At 47.9% G+C, this 19,971-nt stretch overlaps 1 protein-coding gene across 2 annotated transcripts in view; it reads right to left on the reverse strand.

Annotated features, from left to right (window-relative positions):
• Positions 1-19,971, reverse strand: part of LOC134948632 (ficolin-2-like) — a 102,407-nt gene that overhangs the window by 68,897 nt on the left and 13,539 nt on the right. For both annotated transcript variants that reach the window (XM_063936734.1, XM_063936733.1), the window contains exon 2: positions 1,715-1,828. In XM_063936734.1, coding sequence (XP_063792804.1) covers positions 1,715-1,828 — 114 coding nt within the window. The remainder of the gene's footprint in view (positions 1-1,714; positions 1,829-19,971) is intronic.

The following is a 19,971-nucleotide window of genomic DNA, read 5'->3' on the forward strand; positions in this document are numbered from 1 at the left end:
CCCGGGATTGGAGCTTCCAATCCCGGGATTGTATCCCGGCCTTTTTCGGCCCTAAATCCAGGGATCCCGCCGATCCCGATCCCAGGATTGGCCACCATAAGTAGTAGTGCCGTTTAAACACAATGGCCACTGTAGTTGTGCCCCTCACGCATATAATGCCCTTAGTGCTCCTTACACACATAATGCCCACAGTTGTTGTGCCCGTTACACATATAATGTCCACAGTAGTTGTGCTGCTTACACGCATAATGCCCAGAGTAATAGTGCCGCTTACACACATAATGCTCACAGTAGTAGTGCCGCTTACACATATAACGCCCACAGTTGTTGTGCCACTTACACACATAACACCCACAGTGGTTGTGCTGCTTATACACATAACACCCACAGTAGTTGTGCCACTTACACACATAATACCCACAGTGGATGTACCGCTTTACATATAATGCCCATATTAGTAGTGTCCCTTACACATAAAATAAGTGGTTGTGCCACTTACACATATAATGCCCACAGTGGTTGTGCAATTACACATATAATGCCCACAGTGGTTGTGACACTTACACATATAATGACCACAGTGGTTGTGTCACTTACACATATAATACCCACAGTAGTAGTGCCCCTTACAAATATAATGCCCACAGTGGTAATGCTGCTTACACATATAATACCCACAGTGGTTGTGCCGCTTACACATATAATGTCCACAGTCTCTGGAGCCGATGGTGGAAGCACCCCACAAAGAAAAGGAGCCAGCAAGGGGAGAAAGATTGCTGCTACAGTGTGATTGATTGCCCAGAGCCGCTGCACACCAGTGGGACAGGAGGCGCCGGGACCTGGAGACAGGACAGGAGACACCACCACGCTGGAATCAGGGGACTGGATAGGAGGCACCACCGCTCTGGTACTGTGAGACAAGACAGGAGGCACCACCGCGCTGGTACTGGGAGATAGGACAGGAGGCACCACCGCACTTGTACAGGGAGACAGTACAGGAGGTGCTGGCAGGCACCTCACCCTCCATACCCACCCCTACTACCCAAACCTCCCCCCCCCCTCCCCACATACACACTTATTGTAGAGCTCTGTTGCTCCAAGCTGCAGTGCCACTGGCAGGATCCTTGTCCTCACCTCCCATACCCCCCTCTCCATCTCACCCACACACAGTGTCGGGCTGCGGTATGAAGGGCCCACCGGGGGATTGCAGTGGTAGTAGCCCATGCTTAGAGGTGTGGCCAGCCTCCAATGGGGTGTGGTTAATTGCCACAGAGGTTTGGTTAACCATTAGCGAGTGCATGGGCTGGGCCCCTTGATAAATATATATAGTAAATACTGCGAGTCCATGCATGATAATGTACCAGATTAATAACTGCAATCCACTGCAGATAATACACCATAATCCTGTGCAGTATAAGGTAATATATGTATAATATATAGTTGAAGTGCAGAGTCTGGAAACTGATCCCTATAGGAGAAGGTGGGCCCACAGGCAGTGGGGCCCACCGGGGGTTTCCTCTCTACCCTTGTGGGCCAATCCAACCCTGCCCACACACTGATCCAGGAGCTGCACTGGCAGGCACACAAAAAAAGGCCTCTGCAGCACTGCTCCATCACCGTCGGCGGCTGCGGCCGGGCCCCCTGGCGAGCACTGGGCCCAAAGTGCGTGCCTGGGTTGCCTAGCGGTAAATCCGTACCTGTCTGCCAGACTCACCTTTCTCCCCAGGTATTCCAGGTTCTCCTTTCTGTCCAATGGTTCCTGGACCTCCAGGACATCCTCTTAGGATCGTTAGCTTATCAGAGCCTCCAACCTCCACAATCTTCACCTCTATGATGAAGAAAATAACAGAAAGTTTTAGATGATGAATACTTAACTAATAACAACTACTTATATATGTTTATTGCCTGTAAAAAAAAAAAAAAGAGTTATATTTCCAATAAATAAGTTGGATGTACTGTACTGTATGAACTTTATTTTAGATATGTTACTCATTCCATTATCTAATTCTCATTCTGTGACTTCCTGCTGACTCCATTCCCCTCTTGACACCCTGAGTGAGGAGTGAAGCGGGAAACAAGTAACGGATGCAAACAACAGGGTTACACTGGGTGGTGAGAGCAGCGCTGCAGAGCAGAAGCAGTGGGGTGCTACCGGGAAGCAGAGAGCTGTGTGAGCGAGTGTGAGATGTCGTAGCTGAAGCCTGGACACTGCTAGGCCTAGTGAAAGGTGCGGACAACGCGGCCATCTTGTACAGAGAGGAACAGGGAGGAACAGCTGAAACAGGTTCAGATCGTGAACACCTCTAATGTCCTGAGTCAGTACACTGAGACTGATATTGTCACAGACCACGGGCAAATCAAACACCTAGCCCCAATATCCAGTTTGCCACACGCTGTGTAGTACAAAGGGCGCAGACAGCATAGCACCACACCCTACAAGCTAGATCTTGTTGGAAAATAGCAAAGGCGAATAGCTCAAGTTTATAGCACTGTTGGGAAATAAGAGACTGACTTATTTATGCAAGTGAAAGTAAGTTACTTTATGTGGGGACAGAGTCCCAAGAAACCATTATTACCTAGTAAGCTACACTGCCATCCCTTCGCAAGCTACATCTTCTTTTGAAATAAGACTGAGATACATTGACATTTAAACAGCCCAAGATTACTTATATATCTGTGTGCCATTGCCCCCACTGCAACGCTGTTACACCACAGAACTCTAAAAGAGCTCCAACATTATTTGCCAGTGAAGCTCATCATACCTTGGTTATGAAAAGCTAGAAATTTAGTAACTGTTATTAAAGTGTGTTCTTCATTACTCTTCTCAGTATCACTTATAGATTGTGATTATGGTCCTCATTCTGAGTTGTTCGCTCGTTATTTTCCTTCGCATCGGTGCTATTTTCCGCAAACTGCGCATGCGCAATGTTCGCACTGCGGCTGCGCCAAGTAAATTTGCTAAGAAGTTTGGTATTTTACTCACGGCATTACGAGGTTTTTTCTTCGTTCTGCTGATCGTAGTGTGATTGACAGGAAGTGGGTGTTTCTGGGCGGAAACTGGCCGTTTTATGGGAGTGTGTGAAAAAACGCTGCCGTTTCTGGGAAAAACGCGGGAGTGGCTGAAGAAACGGGGGAGTGGCTGGGCGAACGCTGGGTGTGTTTGTGACGTCAAACCAGGAACGACAAGCACTGAACTGATCGCACTGGAAGAGTAAGTCTCGAGCTACTCAGAAACTGCTAAGAAATTTCTATTCGCAATTTTGCGAATCTTTCGTTCGCAATTCTGCTAAGCTAAGATACACTCCCAGAGGGCGGCGGCTTAGCGTGTGCAATGCTGCTAAAAGCAGCTAGCGAGCGAACAACTCGGAATGAGGGCCCATATGTCAGTATTTGTGATTCAATTGATTGTCTTTTGCATTTTTTTAATGATCCATTGTGGTGTGAACTGTAGCCAACTGTCTTCTCTTTATCTTCTTTTTGTGCCCAATTCTTCTTGTGATAATTTAATATTTTTTACCAATTAACCAATCATCATCCTCAATCCAGAATTCATTGCGGCTCAATAAAAAGACATCCTTTTGGAATAGCTGACTTACTCCTGTTTTGTATGAATCTATCCTACCTCTCTGAGCAAGGCACCACAGAATAAGGAATGGGGAGAAACATTTCAGGGGAAAGGTCTGTCACATAGCCACCCAACACCTGTGATACCTCTCTCAAATACTTAGACATACCCGCCAACCCCGGGATGTTACACATTCTCCTCCTCACATTATGTCACTGCCCCTGTCACTTGCAACCCTGTCCTCACCAACACATCACTGATCTCCTTATACACTCAGTGCTGCTGGCGACCCTGCTCCTGCCACTATAAAACTCTCAGCTGTGGCTCCCTGTTTCCTCCTTTTCCCTACGCACATTACATCATGGTACTTTCACATGCCGCCTTGACTCAACTACCTGTGGGAAGATCCACTGGCTTATTTATAATGGGTGCAGTGTATGTGGTGTGGTGCACACAGGCCCCAGGGGTTCAAGGGGGCCCACACCGCACACCCTGCACCCATTATTTTCAAAACATCGGCAGTAGCAGAAATCACCAGGAAAATGGCGATATGTCCATTTTCCTGGCATTTTGTGCATGCGCATTAAGAAAATCACTGTAAAAATGGCCACCACGCCATTTTCCTAGAGACCTGCGCATGCGCACTAGACTCGGGGACAGCACTAGGGTCCCCTAGTGATCCTAGTACCCAGAGACTACAGCGTAGCCAGCTAGAGAGGCGGTGCCCAGACGGAGTCTGCACATGGGCCTCCTTCTCTCTAGAAGTGCCCCTGGACAGATCTAACCTAGGGCATGTTCAGCAGACTCATCACCTGCTTCTTTCACTATTCAGATGACCTGATGAGCTACAGGTTGTTCTGCCCCCACCCATTTCCTAACTGAGGAACAGGAGATAAATAAGAAGCGCAATATAGGGCTCAGACACTAGTCAATATTATTTACAAATGTTATTTTTGGGAAAACAACGGTTACACAGAAACTGTGACAGAAGTACAACCATAAGAATAAATAAAGCTATATGATATTTGATGTCCTGACTGTATGCACCTTCTGCAATGGTTTGATCTTGTACTGTGTGCTAAGAAATGGCATCACTGGCATTCATGACTCTCAGTAAGTTTATTAAGTCGTTATGAAAACATTACAATTGCACCGATGGTTTAAGGATTGTGTAACGCTGCAAATACTACTCATATCTCTGTATTTGTTATTCACTTATTGCAACATCTGCTTTCTTTTATTTGTAGTTTGATGTTGCTTCACAATGGGCATGATTCAGAAATGGGGGTAATTCAGAGTTGATCGCAGCAGCAAATTTGTTAGCAGTTGGGCAAAACCATGTGCACTGCAGGTGGGGCAGATATAACATTTGCAGAGAGAGTTAGATTTGGGTGGGTTATTTCGTTTCTGTGCAGAGTAAATACTGGCTGCTTTATTTTTACACTGCAATTTAGATTTCAGTTTGAACACACCACACCCAAATCTAACTCTATCTGCCCCCCCCCTGCAGTGCACATGGTTTTGCCCAACTGATAACAAATTTGCTGCTTCGATCAACTCTGAATTAGGCCCATGGAGGGTCATTCCGAGTTGTTCGCTCGCTAGCAGATTTTAGCAGCATTGCACACGCTAGGCCGCCGCCCTCTGGGAGTGTATCTTAGCATAGCAGAATTGCGAACGAAAGATTAGCAGAATTGCGAATAGAAAATTCTTAGCTGTTTCTGAGTAGCTCGAGACTTACTCCTACACTGCGATCAGCTCAGCCCATTTCGTTCCTGGTTTGACGTCACAAACACGCCCTGCGTTCGGCCAGCCACTCCCCCGTTTCTCCAGACACTCCCGCGTTTTATCCTGGCATGTCTGCGTTTTTCTGCACACTCCCTGAAAATGGTCGGTTTCCGCCCAGAAACACCCACTTCCTGTCAATCACACTCCGATCACTTCAACGATTAAAATTCTTCGTTCGGACATGAGTAAATCTACTAAATTTTGTGCTAAAATACTTAGCACATGCGCACTGCGTATCATGCGCATGTGCATTTTTGCCTTAATCGCTCCGTTGCGAAAATCGGCAACGAGCGAACAACTCGGAATGACCCCCATGGTTGGAAGCAGGGGCATAAGTTCATCCCAGTTGCCTGGAGACAAGTTGCAGTTTGGTGCCCCCCTTTAAATAAAAAAGGGAAGACCATGACCAAGCCCACAGGGTGAAACACATGTAGGACTCCCAGAGGATACCGGTTGTGCGCACACTGGAACCCCTCCCACAGACAGCTGCCCCCGTTTTCAGCACTTCTATCGAGTAAAGGTAAACACTGTTATTCTCTTCCTTCAATATACTCCCAAGGAGGCAGTGAGGAGATCTTCACTTGACTGCACCCACCTTACCTCCAATTTGGGGGTTGTATAACTAATGTCTCTCAGTACCACTTATGCTGTCTCTACTGAGCATTCACTGCTGATTGGCACATGCCCAGCTAGTACAGCCTTATGACACAGGAACAGAGACCATTTCTTTTTTAATTTCCACTTTTTCCTTTCTCTCTCCACATCCACACAATATATAGTGGTTAGAAGTGCTGTATATACTGTAGATAAACCTATTGAAGGTACATTACATAAAGGGCAATAGGCTGTCAATTTGTGTGCATTATATCCATTACACAAAAATATCTATTTCTATAAATTATCACCTGAATTCAGGGTCACGCAAATAATATGTGACAGATCTTGGACTCACAGATCACCAAACTATCTACACCTATCTGTCTTACCTCTGTACTCTCATCAGCCCTATCTCAATGGGACTGACAGCAGATGCAGGAAAATCTTTGGTATCACATGCAACGGTCTAACGGACTCTCATTGGCCATTCTCTGCTGACAGGAAAATGGTCAACAGTAGATCTATATTCCGCCTAAATGCATGTGTTTTTCATTACTACTACCAGCGACACACTGGGGCCTTGATTCGGTCCTAGCACGGGGGGGATGGGCGCGCAAACGTCACAGAGGGTGCGCCGCACGACGTATGGGGGCGTGCCACGAGTCATGGGGGCGTGGACTCGTGACACGCCCCCATTACCATGGTGACGGTTGCTGGGGGGGTGGGACGCGCTGCGAGTCCAGGGGCGTGGACTCACGGCACTCCCCCATTTCTATGGAGACCATGGAACCAGAGAGCCGGAGGCTGCGCTGCGCGCGGCCTTCCCTGCTCTCTGAGTGACCGATTCGGCCCGCCGGCCCATCAGCCCTTCTGGCATGTGCCAGTAGTGCCAGATGGCTAGTCCGGCCATGACTACTACTATCCCTAAAGGAAACATTTAAAGAACGCTCCCCCCCCCCATTATTGAGATAAAAACTCTACTCAAATCCTGTCGTTAGGAAACATAATAACACTTTTGCGCAAGCATCATTTAGAGGTCGATGTCGATATGAAGACATTGTCTGTTTAATTGATTTAATATGCATTTGGAATTTTCAGGAGTGTTTTTGTCTATCCCCTAACTTTGTTGAAATTTCTTGTTTGGGTCTCATTTAGCTGGAAAAAGTTTTGAAAGTACATGCAGATGTATTAAGCCTGTAGAAGGCATAAAGATGTGATAAAGCGGTGATAAGTGCAAGGTGATAACGCACCAGCCAATCAGTTCATAACTGTAAATTTACATATTGCAGCTGATTGGCTGGTGTGTTATCACCTTGCACTTATCACATCTTTATCACTTCTTTATGCCTTCTCCAGGCTTAATACATCTGCCTGCTTTGGAAGAATGTGTGTCTAAATACAAAAAAATGGGTTATTACCCCACAATCCTTGTTTCTTGTCGAGTTTTCCGCTGTTGAAACAGCAGTGACATCTCCTGTATCTTTTTCCTGCATTTATGATAGGTATTGTGGAAAGAAACATGCATACAGTATATATCTAATGAATCCTTGACACAACAAGACAGGTGTATGCTGTGAAAATTTTTTTCAATCATGACATTTTTATTAGGAGAATTGAACATAGTTAACAGGTGATAACACCAGAAACATAAATTCAATAAATGTTGTCAGGGAGACCATATAGAGCAAAAAGTCAAAAATATACATAATTTCATGGAAGGAAGAAATGTTGTGAATCAATACTATCGGGATTCGATACATAGAATGTTGTAATAATAAAATTCACGATAGACAAAGAGAAAAGATATCTAAAGTCTGTGAACCCGTAATGAGTTGTGGTAGAAGATCTAGTTAAGATGAATTAGGGTCGCGGGTGGGAAGGTATAGAAAAGGAAGTAAAGACAGAAGGAGGGGAAAGTAAACTCCGGAGGGCCAGGAACCCATGTAACAGAAAGTAGGGAAGAGAAAAGAGAGGAGAGAGAAGAGGAGGAAGAAGAAAAAAAAAAGAAAAAAGAGAAAAAAAAAGGGGGGGGGGGGGGAAATCGTATGAATCTTTATCGAATTTGAGAACTAGTTAAGACCTGGAAGGGGGGAGTTTTGGTGTCTGTACCAGGGGAGCCAAATGGAGTGGAATTTTTGTACTGTATTGTGTTGAAGACTAGTGATATATTCCATTTGTGCAATGAACCAAATCCTGGTTATTAGTGCTTGGCGGTTGGGTGCATCAGGGACTTTCCAGTTATGTGCTATTTGGTACTTGGCCGCACAAGAAATATGGAGGATCAGTTTATTTGAGTCGCTGGGGGTATGATCCAGAGAAGCACAGAGAAGTAAGTTAACAGGTGATAGAGGCAGCGTCAAGTCCAGCATTTGGGCAAGAAGGGCACAGACCATGGCCCAATACCGGGCAATTACCGGACAAGACCACCATGTGTGATAGAACTTGCCTACCAGACCGCAGTTTCTCCAGCAAAGGTTTAAGGTGTCAGGAAATATTCTGTGCAGGCGTTCTGGAACCAAATACCATCTTGTGTAGATTTTAAACGAGTTTTCACGAATGGCCACGTTAATGGAGCATCTCGAGATCGCGGCCCGGATAATTTCCCAATCCTCACTCTCGAGATGCAGTCCCAGGTCTATTTCCTAGGCCTGTTCGTGAGGCTCGAGGTAGGGGGTTTCGGGGGTCAAAATGGTTTTGTAAAGGAGTGAGATGACGCCTATGTCAGTGGGGTTATACATACAAAGCCTTTCAAAAGAGGAGGGGATTGGAAGCGGGAATGATAGGTGTAAAGAGGAAATGTAGTGACGTATTTGTAGATATTGTTAGTGTAAAGAGTTGGGCAAACCATACGTAGCTTGTAGATCAGAGAACGATCTGATGGCATGGGTTCCTGTAAAATGATGAATCCTAGTGATACCTGCTGAGATCCAAGGGCGGGCCATTGCTGGAGATATAGATAATTGGGAATGGTGTTGCGCTCAATCCGGGTGATTGGTCTGTTTATCCAATTAGTTGGTTAATAAGATATGAGCCCTTGATTTCTTCAAGTATGGATAAGGATAAATAAATAATAAATGAGTAATTGGATGGTTAACGGTTAATTGAATATAAACCCTTAAATTCAGCAAATACTGGTGCGTATGTGATAAAATGATCAATGCATATAAATTTGAATGAGAAACGAATATAAAATAAAAATCAAATAAATGATGTATCAATTGGGTGCTTGGTGGTCCTATGTTTCAGATTGAAATGTATTGAAATCAGTGATGATCATAAAAATTAGGTAACAATGTAACAATTTATTGTATTTAACTAAATAACTAAATAATGTGAAGAGGAGTGCTGGATGGCACTGATACGTAATGTCACTCTTGGTCAGCAAATAGTTTCAAACTAGCGGCGTCCCGCATGCATTTATTACTGTCTCTGTTAGAGTGCACTCTAGTTTTTCAGTCTCACAAATAGCGCTTATTCTGTATGTGCCACACTTGGAATCTTCACGGTGTGGGTATGGGGCAATTACACATGGAAGGTATGATAGGGAGGCTCTGGACTAATCTTACAGGCCGGCCTCAGCTTCCCGTGGTGCGCCTTGGAACCGACACCCCCTGAGAGCCGAGGCGCCGCACCGGTAATCTCGTCTGAGGCGAGGGAAAAATCAGAGAGCGCTCTCCGGAGCCGCCTAGTGAGTGACCCTCGCCGCAACAGAGCCGCCGCAACAGAGGCTCGCTACCTTCTCCTGTGTTTGCCAAGTCCCGTCACCGGCTTGTCCGTCTTCTGTTGCTCAGCAACCTGGTCCGCTTCCGGGTTTCTCCCGATCACGTGACCGGGTCTTGTTAGATGTGAAGCTCGATGTATCTGGTATGCAAAAGTAGTTCTGCAGAACTTGAAAGTCTGTATGTCTTTACTCCAATGCGTTTCAGCCTTTCCAAGGCCTTCCTCTGGGAGATAGGCCTGGAGGAAATGCCGAGTTGTTCCAAATAGGAGTTAGGGGGAGGGGTAGATGGACAGTTTCAGTTTTTTGTTCAGGTGCTCCCAGTTTCGAAGTGTTAGCTCCACAGTGGGTGAAGGGTAGCTAAATTGAGGGTAACGATTACGAGGGACCCAAGGTAGATAGGAGGCCGAAGGGATGCCTATTAGGTCGCTCTCAAAGTCAACCCACCATTTAGTATGTTTCGGAGCATGCCAAGCAACCAATTGACTTAACTTAGTTGCAGAGAAATAACGTTGGAGGATGGGAAGGCCTAGGCCTCCATTCTGGGAGTGTTTGGCTAGGATTTCCAGTCGAAGTCGAGGTTTTTGCGGTTCCAAATAAATTTACATAGCGAGGATTGGAGAGTGCGAAGGGTTTGCGGGGGATCTGAATTGGGAGAGTCTGGAATAAATATAGGAGTTTGGGGAGTGCATTCATTTTTATTGCATTAATGCGCCCAACCCACAAGAGGAAGTACGATTCCCATTGGTGAATTTCCTTGAGAATCGAGTTTATGATCGGGGGGTAGTTGGCCCAATACAGAGAACTGTAGGATTTAGTTATGAAGACTCCTGAGTATTTAAATGAGTGTTTGCGCCATGAGAAACAAAGTTTGCCTGCAACTGGTCTACGTCTGGGGATGTGTAAGGAGAGGGCCTCAGATTTCGTCTGGTTGATTTTATATCCCGAGAGGTTGCCGTAGATAGATAGTTCTCGGAAGAGGTTAGGAAGAGAGATAGTCAGGTTCGTCAATGTGAGGAGTATATCATCAGCGAATAGGGAAACAGTATATTGAGTGTGGTTGATGGTAATCCCGGAAATATCTGGGTTGGCCCAGATGCGACTTGCGAGAGGTTCGATTATCAGTGCAAAGATGAGATGGGACAGCGGGCACCCTTGTCTGGTTCCATTGGAGATCGTGAAGGGTTCCGACAGTAAGCCGTTTGAAAGTACTGAAGCTGAGGGGTTTTGGTATAGGGCCTGTATGGCCTGAAGGAATTTGCCTCGGAAGCCAAAGTGCTGCAGGATTTGCAGCATGAAAGGTCAAGAGACCCTGTTGAAGGCCTTCTCCGCATCCAGAGCAAGCGCCAGAGATGGGATCTTATGGAAGTTAATATAATGAATTACGTTGATCGTGCATCTGATGTTGTCAAGCGCTTGCCTGGACGGGACAAAGCCCACCTGGTCAGGGTGTATAAGGGAGGGGAGAATAGGATTAAGCCTATTGGCCAATATTTTCGCAAAAATGTTGAGATTGGCATTCAGGAGCGAGATGGGCCAGTAGTTTGTGATTAGGTGGGGGCAGAGGTGTAGCTAGGGTTTCTGGAGCCCAGGGCAAGATGGAAAATGCCGCCCCCCCACCCAAAAAAAACAAACACACAAACAGAAGCATGTGCGCGCGCCGAAAAATGGGGGTAACCACACACCAGAAGGGGTGTGACCACGCTCCAGAAGGGGTGTGGCCACTGAAAATGGCCCACAGTGCCAGTTACATTGCCCCACAGTGCCAGATACAATGCCCCACAGTGCCAGATACATTGCCCCACTCAGTGCCAGATACATGCCCCACAGTGCCAGTTACATGCCCCACAGTGCCAGTTACATGCCCCACAGTGCCAGATACATACCCCACAGTGCCAGTTATATGCCCCACAGTGCCAGGCCCCACTCAGTGCCAGTTACATGCCCCACTGTGCCAGTTACATTGCCCCACAGTGCCAGTTACATTTCCCCACAGTGCCAGTTACATTGCCCCACAGTGCCAGATACATTGCCTCACAGTGCCAGATACATTGCCCCACAGTGCCAGTTACATGCCCCACAGTGCCAGTTACATTGCTCCACATTGCCAGATACATGCCCCACAGTGCCAGATACATGCCCCACAGTGCCAGTTATATGCCCCACAGTGCCAGGCCACACAGTGCCAGATACATTGCCCCACAGTGCCAGATACATTGCCCCACAGTGCCAGATACATTGCCCCACAGTGCCAGTTACATTGCCCCACAGTGCCAGTTACATTGCCCCGCAGTGCCAGTTACATGCCCCACAGTGCCAGTTACATTGCCCCCACAGTGCCAGTTACATGCCCCACAGTGCCAGATACATGCCCCACAGTGTCAGGCCCCACTCAGTGCCAGTTACATGCCCCACTGTGCCGCCGGCGCCCCCCCCCCCGGTCACTCACCGGCCGCTTGTTGTGTCTATGTGAGGGGAGGAGAGCGCAGCACCTCTCCTTCCCCTCACCGCTCCAGTTCTCCGGGTGCTGTCTGGCGTCGGTTCGCTAGCCAATCAGAGCTCGCGGACCGGTAGCCAATCAGGAGCACGTGCCCCACTCGCCCTACCCTAGATACGCCTCTGGGTGGGGGTCTTTGTTTGGCTTGGGAATTACAGTAATAGTAGCTTTGGTGGTTTGAGAATAAAAAGGGGACCCTTCCAGTATTAGATTAGATACTGTTGTGAGATGGGGGAGTAGTGAGGGTTGAAAAGTTTTGTAATATGACATTGGAAAGCCGTCCGGGCCCGGAGCTTTAGACGGTTTCTGAAATTTGATAGCAAGAGCTATTTCCTCTTCGGTAACAGGTCTGTCCAAGCCCGAAGAGGTCTCTGGGTCTAAATGGGGTAAGTCACATGAAGCTAGGTAATCAGGAGTAGGTGGGTAGTTCGGGTCAGAGGTGAGCGATTGATCTGAAAGATTGTAAAGCTGCTCATAGTAGGCTTTAAAAAGTGAATTAATAGTGGAAGGGTTATATTGGAGTGAGCCGCTATCATCTTTGATAGCCGGTATGGCGGTTTGCGCTTTCCGAGCCTTCAGTCTGTTGGCCAGTAATGTGTCAGCTTTATTACCCTTTTCATAGAATCTTTGTTTTAACCAACGGAAAGAGTGCTCAGTTTTTTCGGCCAACAAAGCGTTTAAGGCCGCTCTAGCGGTGGTAAGTTGTGCGTCGAGAGAGCGAGAGGGTCGCTGTTTGTGTTGGGTTTCCAGATTGTGGACCTCATCTGTGAGCGAAGTCAATCTTTGTTTGTGTTCCCTGTTCCTGTGTGAGGCGTAACTAATTATATGACCTCTTATAACGACCTTGTGCGCTTCCCATATCAGTGGGGTACAAGAGGAGTCAGTGATGTTCAAAGAGAAATAGTCTGCAATAGCTAATTTAATTTTCTCTTACGTGCTAGAGGATGCTGGGGACTCCGTAAGGACCATGGGGATAGACGGGCTCCGCAGGAGACATGGGCACTTTAAGAAAGACTTTAGGTATGGGTGTGCACTGGCTCCTCCCTCTATGCCCCTCCTCCAGACCTCAGTTTACTACTGTGCCCAGAGGAGACTGGGTGCATTACAGGGAGCTCTCCTGAGTTTCCTGTCAGAAAGTATTTTGTTAGGTTTTTTTATTTTCAGGGAGCCTGCTGGCAACAGACTCCCTGCATCGAGGGACTGAGGGGAGAGAAGCAGACCTACTTCTGTGAGTTTCAAGGCTCTGCTTCTTAGGCTACTGGACACCATTAGCTCCAGAGGGATCAGTATGCAGGTCTCACCCTCGCCGTCCGTCCCAGAGCCGCACCGCCGTCCTCCTCACAGAGCCGGAAGATAGAAGCCAGGTGAGTATGAGAAGAAAAGAAGACTTCAGAGGCGGCAGAAGACTTCATGATATTCACTGAGGTAACGCACAGCAGTAAAGCTGTGCGCCATTGCTCCCATACACCTCACACACGGCAGTCACTGTAAGAGTGCAGGGCGCAGGGGGGGTGCCCTAGGCAGCATATGAACCTCTTTTTTGGCAAAAAAATATATATATACAGCTGGGCACTGTATATATAAAGAGCCCCCGCCAGTTTTTAGTATATTTGAGCGGGACAGAAGCCCGCCGCCGAGGGGGCGGGGCTTCTCCCTCAGCACTCACCAGCGCCATTTTCTCCACAGCACAGCGCTGAGAGGAAGCTCCCCGGACTCTCCCCTGCTTATTCCACGGTGAAAGAAAGTTTTGAAGAAGAGGGGGGGCACATAATTTGGCGCATATATGTATGTACAAACAGCGCTACTGGGTAAACATATATTTATATAGTGTTTTTTCCTGGGTCATATAGCGCTGGGTGTGTGCTGGCATACTCTCTCTCTGTCTCTCCAAAGGGCCTTGTGGGGGAACTGTCTTCAGATAAGAGGATTCCCTGAGTGTGTGGTGTGTCGGTACGCGTGTGTCGACATGTCTGAGGTAGCAGGCTTTCAGGAGGAGGAGAAAATGAATGTGGTGTCTCCGTCGACAACGCCGACACCTGACTGGATGGATATGTGGAAGGTTTTAAGTGCTAATGTAAATTTATTGCACAAAAGATTAGACAAAGCGGAAGCTAGGGAACAGCCAGGGAGTCTCAAAAACGCCCACTATCCCAAATAGTAGACACAGATACCGACACGGATTCTGACTCCAGTGTCGACTATGATGATGCAAAGTTACAGCCAAAATTGGCTATATGTATTCGATATATGATTATTGCAATAAAATATGTTTTGCATATCACAGAGGAACCCCCTGTCCCTGACACGAGGGTACACATGTATAAGGAAAAGAAACCTGAGGTAACCTTTCCTCCCTCACATGAGCTGAACGAGTTATGTGAAAAAGCTTGGGAATCTCCAGACAAAAAACTGCAGATTCCCAAAAGGATTCTTATGGCGTATCCTTTCCCGCCAACGGACAGGATACGGTGGGAATCCTCCCCTAGGGTGGACAAAGCATTGACACGCTTATCCAAAAAGGTAGCGCTGCCATCCCAGGATACGGCTACCCTCAGGGATCCTGCTGATCGCAAGCAGGAGGTTACCTTGAAGTCCATTTACACGCATTCGGGTACCTTACTCAGACCGGCTATTGCGTCGGCCTGGGTGTGTAGCGCTGTAGCGGCATGGACAGATACCTTATCAGTGGAAATTGAAACCCTAGATAAGGATACCATTTTATTGACCCTAGGACATATAAAAGATGCTGTCTTATATATGAGAGATGCTCAAAGAGACATTGGTCTATTGGGTTCTAGAATCAACGCTATGTCGATTTCTGCTAGACAAGTCCTATGGACCCGGCAATGGACAGGTGTTGCCGACTCAAAAAGGCATATGGAGGTTTTACCTTACAAGGGGGAGGAATTGTTTGGAGAAGGTCTCTCGGACCTGGTTTCCACAGCTACAGCTGGTAAATCCAATTTTTTGCCTTATATTCCCTCACAGTCTAAGAAAGCACCACATTATCAGATGCAGTCCTTTCGGTCACAGAGAAACAAGAAAGTACGAGGTGCGTCCTTTCTTGCCAGAGGTAAGGGAAGAGGTAAGAAGCTGCACAACACAGCTAGTTCTCAGGAACAGAAGTCCTCCCCGGCCTCTACAAAATCCACCACATGACGCTGGGGCTCCGCTAAGGGAGTCCGCCCCAGTGGTGGCACGTCTTCGACTTTTCAGCCACATCTGGGTTCACTCACAGGTGGATCCCTGGGCAATAGAAATTGTTTCTCAGGGTTACAAGCTGGAATTCGAAGAGGTGCCTCCTCGCCGGTTTTTCAAATCGGCTCTGCCGACTTCTTCCCCAGAAAGGGAGGTAGTGTTAAATGCAATTCACAAATTGTATCTTCAACAGGTGGTGGTCAAGGTTCCCCTACTGCAACAAGGGAGGGGATATTATTCGACCCTGTTTGTAGTCCCGAAACCGGACGGTTCGGTCAGACCCATTTTAAATTTAAAATCCCTGAACCTATACTTGAAAAGGTTCAAGTTCAAAATGGAATCTCTCAGGGCGGTCATCGCCAGCCTGGAAGGGGGGGATTTTATGGTATCCCTGGACATAAAGGATGCGTACCTTCATGTTCCCATATATCCACCTCATCAAGCATACCTGAGATTTGCGGTACAGGATTGTCATTACCAATTTCAGACGTTGCCGTTTGGGCTTTCCACGGCCCCGAGAATTTTTCACCAAGGGAATGGCGGAAATGATGGTGCTCCTGCGCAAGCAGGGTGTCACAGTTATCCCGTACTTGGACGATCTCCTCATAAAAGCGAGATCACGAGAGCAGTTACTGAACAGCGTGTCACTTTCACTGAGAGTGTTACAGCAACACGGCTGGATTCTCAATATCCCGAAGTCGCAGCTGGTGCCTACGACTCGTCTGACCTTCTTGGGCATGATTTCTGGATACGGACCAGAAAAAGGTTTATCTTCCGACGGAAAAGGCTCAGGAACTCATGACTTTGGTCAGAAACCTATTGAAACCAAAACAGGTGTCAGTGCATCTCTGCACTCGAGTCCTGGGAAAGATGGTGGCATCTTACGAGGCCATTCCCTTCGGCAGGTTCCAATGCGAGGACCTTCCAATGGGACCTACTGGACAAGTGGTCCGGGTCACATCTACAGATTCATCAGTTGATCAAACTGTCCCCCAGGGCCAGGGTGTCTCTCTTGTGGTCGCTGCAGAGTGCTCACCTTCTGGAGGGTCGCAGGTTCGGCATTCAGGACTGGGTTCTGGTGACCACGGACGCAAGCCTCCGAGGTTGGGGAGCAGTCACACAAGGAAGAAACTTCCAGGGTCTTTGGTCAAGTAAAGAGACTTGTCTTCACATCAACGTCCTGGAGCTGAGGGCCATATTCAAGCGGAGACCTTGCTTTGCGACTTACCAGTTCTGATCCAGTCAGACAACATCACCGCAGTGGCTCAAGTAAACCGCCAGGGCGGCACAAGGAGCAGAGTGGCAATGGCGGAAGCCACCAGGATTCTTCGCTGGGCGGAAAATCATGTAAGCGCACTGGCAGCAGTGTTCATTCCGGGAGTGGACAACTGGGAAGCAGACTTCCTCAGCAGACACGATCTGCATCCAGGAGAGTGGGGACTTCATCAGGAAGTATTCGCACAGATTGCAAGTCAGTGGGGACTGCCCCAGATAGACATGATGGCGTCCCGCCTCAACAAAAAGCTGCAGAGGTATTGCGCCAGGTCAAGAGACCCTCAGGCGGTAGCAGTGGATGCCCTAGTGATACCATGGGTGTTCCAGTCGGTCTATGTATTTCCTCCTCTTCCTCTCATCCCAAAGGTGTTGAGAATAATAAGAAAAAGAGGAGTACAGACAATTCTCATTGTTCCAGATTGGCCGCGAAGGGTCTAGTATCCGGAGCTACAGGAAATGCTCTCAGAAGATCCGTGGCCTCTTCCTCTCAGAGAGGACCTGTTACAACAGGGGCCCTGTCTGTTCCAAGACTTACCGCGGCTGCATTTGACGGCATGGCGGTTGAACGCCGGATCCTAGCGGAAAAGGGCATTCCGGATGAGGTCATTCCTACTCTAATAAAGGCTAGGAAGGACGTAACACAGGGGTGGGCAATTATTTCAGCTGAGGGGCCACTTGACACTTTGTCAGTATCTGAGGGCCACACATAAAATAGCAGCTCCCCCCCCCCCCCCCCCCCACGTGCCAAAAATATAGGGACGTGGCTTCATGTGGAAGGGGCATGGCTAAAAAATAATACAGATTCATATTAGGCTGCTCAATAGTCTCCATTACTCAAATTGGGCCACACAGTAGCGCCACTTACACACATTACACCAGGTAGAGCCCCTTTTACACACATTATGGCAGGTAGAGCTCCCTTATACACAGTATGAACGGTAGAGCCCCTTTTTTACACAGTACGGAAGGTAGAGCCCCCTTTTACACATTACAGCAGGTAGAGCCCCCTTTTACACATTAACATTTTATTTGGGATAATCATTGCGCAGCAAGCAAATTATCCAGTGTATTATGGCCCCTGGGGAAAGGTGTGACACAGTGATAGAACACGGGGGTGTGACACAGTGACAGAACACGGGGGGGGGGGGGGTGATACAGTGACAGAACACGGGGGTGTGACACAGTGACAGAACATGGGGGGGGGGGTGACACGGTGACAGAACACTGGGGTGACAGTGACAGAACATGGTGGGGGTAACACAGTGACAGAACACGGTGGGGGTGACACAGTGACAGAACACGGGAGGGGTTGGTACAGCTAGAGCTAAAGATCTCTACCCCCAACCTAACAACAGTCTGACGCCACTGCCCGCACACACAAATATACACACACACACACACACACACACACACACACACACACACACACACACACACACTTTTCTTTCTTTCACTCACTTTTTCCATTAACTCACTGATCTGGCTGGCTGGCAGTGCAGGAAGGATTGATCTGCAGCAGCCTGGCTCTTGTCCCGTGTAGCTTCGTCCCCTGAGGTCCCGTGTTGCCCCGCCCCCTCATCGGCACATAGCTCTGCCCCCTTTTCGGCTGAACACAGCCGTTGTCACTGGGGACTCGAGGCGGGAGGAGGAGGCTACAACGCAGGCGCCGTGCAGCAGCAGCAGCAGGGGAGACTGGCATCGGCAGCTTGGAGGTACTGCAAAGCAATTACAAGCAGCTCAGCCGGTCGGGCCGCTTGTCATTGCTCGCTGTTGGGAGGCAGTGGGCCGGGCAGGATTGGTTTGCGGGCCGTATTTTGCCCACCCCTAACGTAACAGCTAAACATTATCACCATATATGGCGAAAATATGTTTCTTGGTGTGAGGCCAGGAATGCTCCTACGGAAGAATTCCATCTGGGCCGTTTCCTTAACGTCCTACAAACTGGAGTGAATTTGGGCCTAAAATTAGGCTCCATTAAGGTTCAGATTTCGGCCTTATCCATTTTCTTTCAGAAGGAATTGGCTTCTCTCCCAGAAGTACAAACTTTTGTGAAGGGAGTGCTGCATATTCAGCCTCCTTTTGTACCTCCGGTGGCGCCTTGGGATCTTAACGTGGTGTTGAGTTTCCTGAAGTCACACTGGTTTGAACCACTTAAAACGGTGGATTTAAAATATCTCACTTGGAAAGTGGTCATGTTGTTAGCCTTGGCTTCGGCTAGGCGAGTGTCGGAATTGGCGGCTTTGTCTTATAAAAGCCCCTATCTGGTTTTCCATATGGATAAAGCGGAATTGCGGACCCGTCCTCAATTTTTGCCTAAGGTGGTGTCGTCTTTTCATATGAACCAACCTATTGTGGTGCCTGTGGCTACACGAGACTTGGAGGATTCCGAGTCCCTTGATGTGGTCATAGCTTTGAAAATTTACGTGGCCAGAACGGCTAGAGTCAGAAAAACAGAAGCACTATTTGTCCTGTATGCAGCCAACAAGGTTGGCGCTCCTGCTTCAAAGCAGACTATTGCTCGCTGGATCTGTAACACGATTCAGCAGGCACGTGCGATGGCTGGATTGCCGTTACCAAAATCGGTCAGGGCCCATTCCACTAGGAAGGTGGGCTCGTCTTGGGCGGCTGCCCGAGGGGTCTCGGCACTACAGCTGTGCCGAGCTGCTACTTGGTCGGGTTCAAACACCTTTGCAAAGTTCTATAAGTTTGATACCCTGGCTGAGGAGGACCTCCTGTTTGCTCAATCGGTGCTGCAGAGTCATCCGCACTCTCCCGCCCGTTTGGGAGCTTTGGTATAATCCCCATGGTCCTTACGGAGTCCCCAGCATCCTCTAGGACGTAAGAGAAAATAAGATTTTAAACCTACCGGTAAATCTTTTTCTCGTAGTCCGTAGAGGATGCTGGGTGCCCGTCCCAAGTGCGGACTACTTCTGCAAGACTTGTATATAGTTTTGCTTACATAAGGGTTACGTTATCGTTTTCATCGGTCTTGGACTGATGCTATGTTGTTTTCATACTGTTAACTGGTTAGTATATCACAAGTTATACGGTGTGATTGGTGTGGCTGGTATGAATCTTGCCCTTGGATTAACAAAAATCCTTTCCTCGTACTGTCCGTCTCCTCTGGGCACAGTTTCTCTAACTGAGGTCTGGAGGAGGGGCATAGAGGGAGGAGCCAGTGCACACCCATACCTAAAGTCTTTCTTAAAGTGCCCATGTCTCCTGCGGAGCCCGTCTATCCCCATGGTCCTTACGGAGTCCTAAGCATCCTCTACGGACTACGAGAAAAATATTTACCGGTAGGTTTAAAATCTTATTTTTTCCTTGAACTGA

This window comes from Pseudophryne corroboree, chromosome 8 (genome assembly GCF_028390025.1).
Source record: "Pseudophryne corroboree isolate aPseCor3 chromosome 8, aPseCor3.hap2, whole genome shotgun sequence".
In the NCBI taxonomy this organism is placed as follows: Eukaryota; Metazoa; Chordata; class Amphibia; order Anura; family Myobatrachidae; genus Pseudophryne; species Pseudophryne corroboree.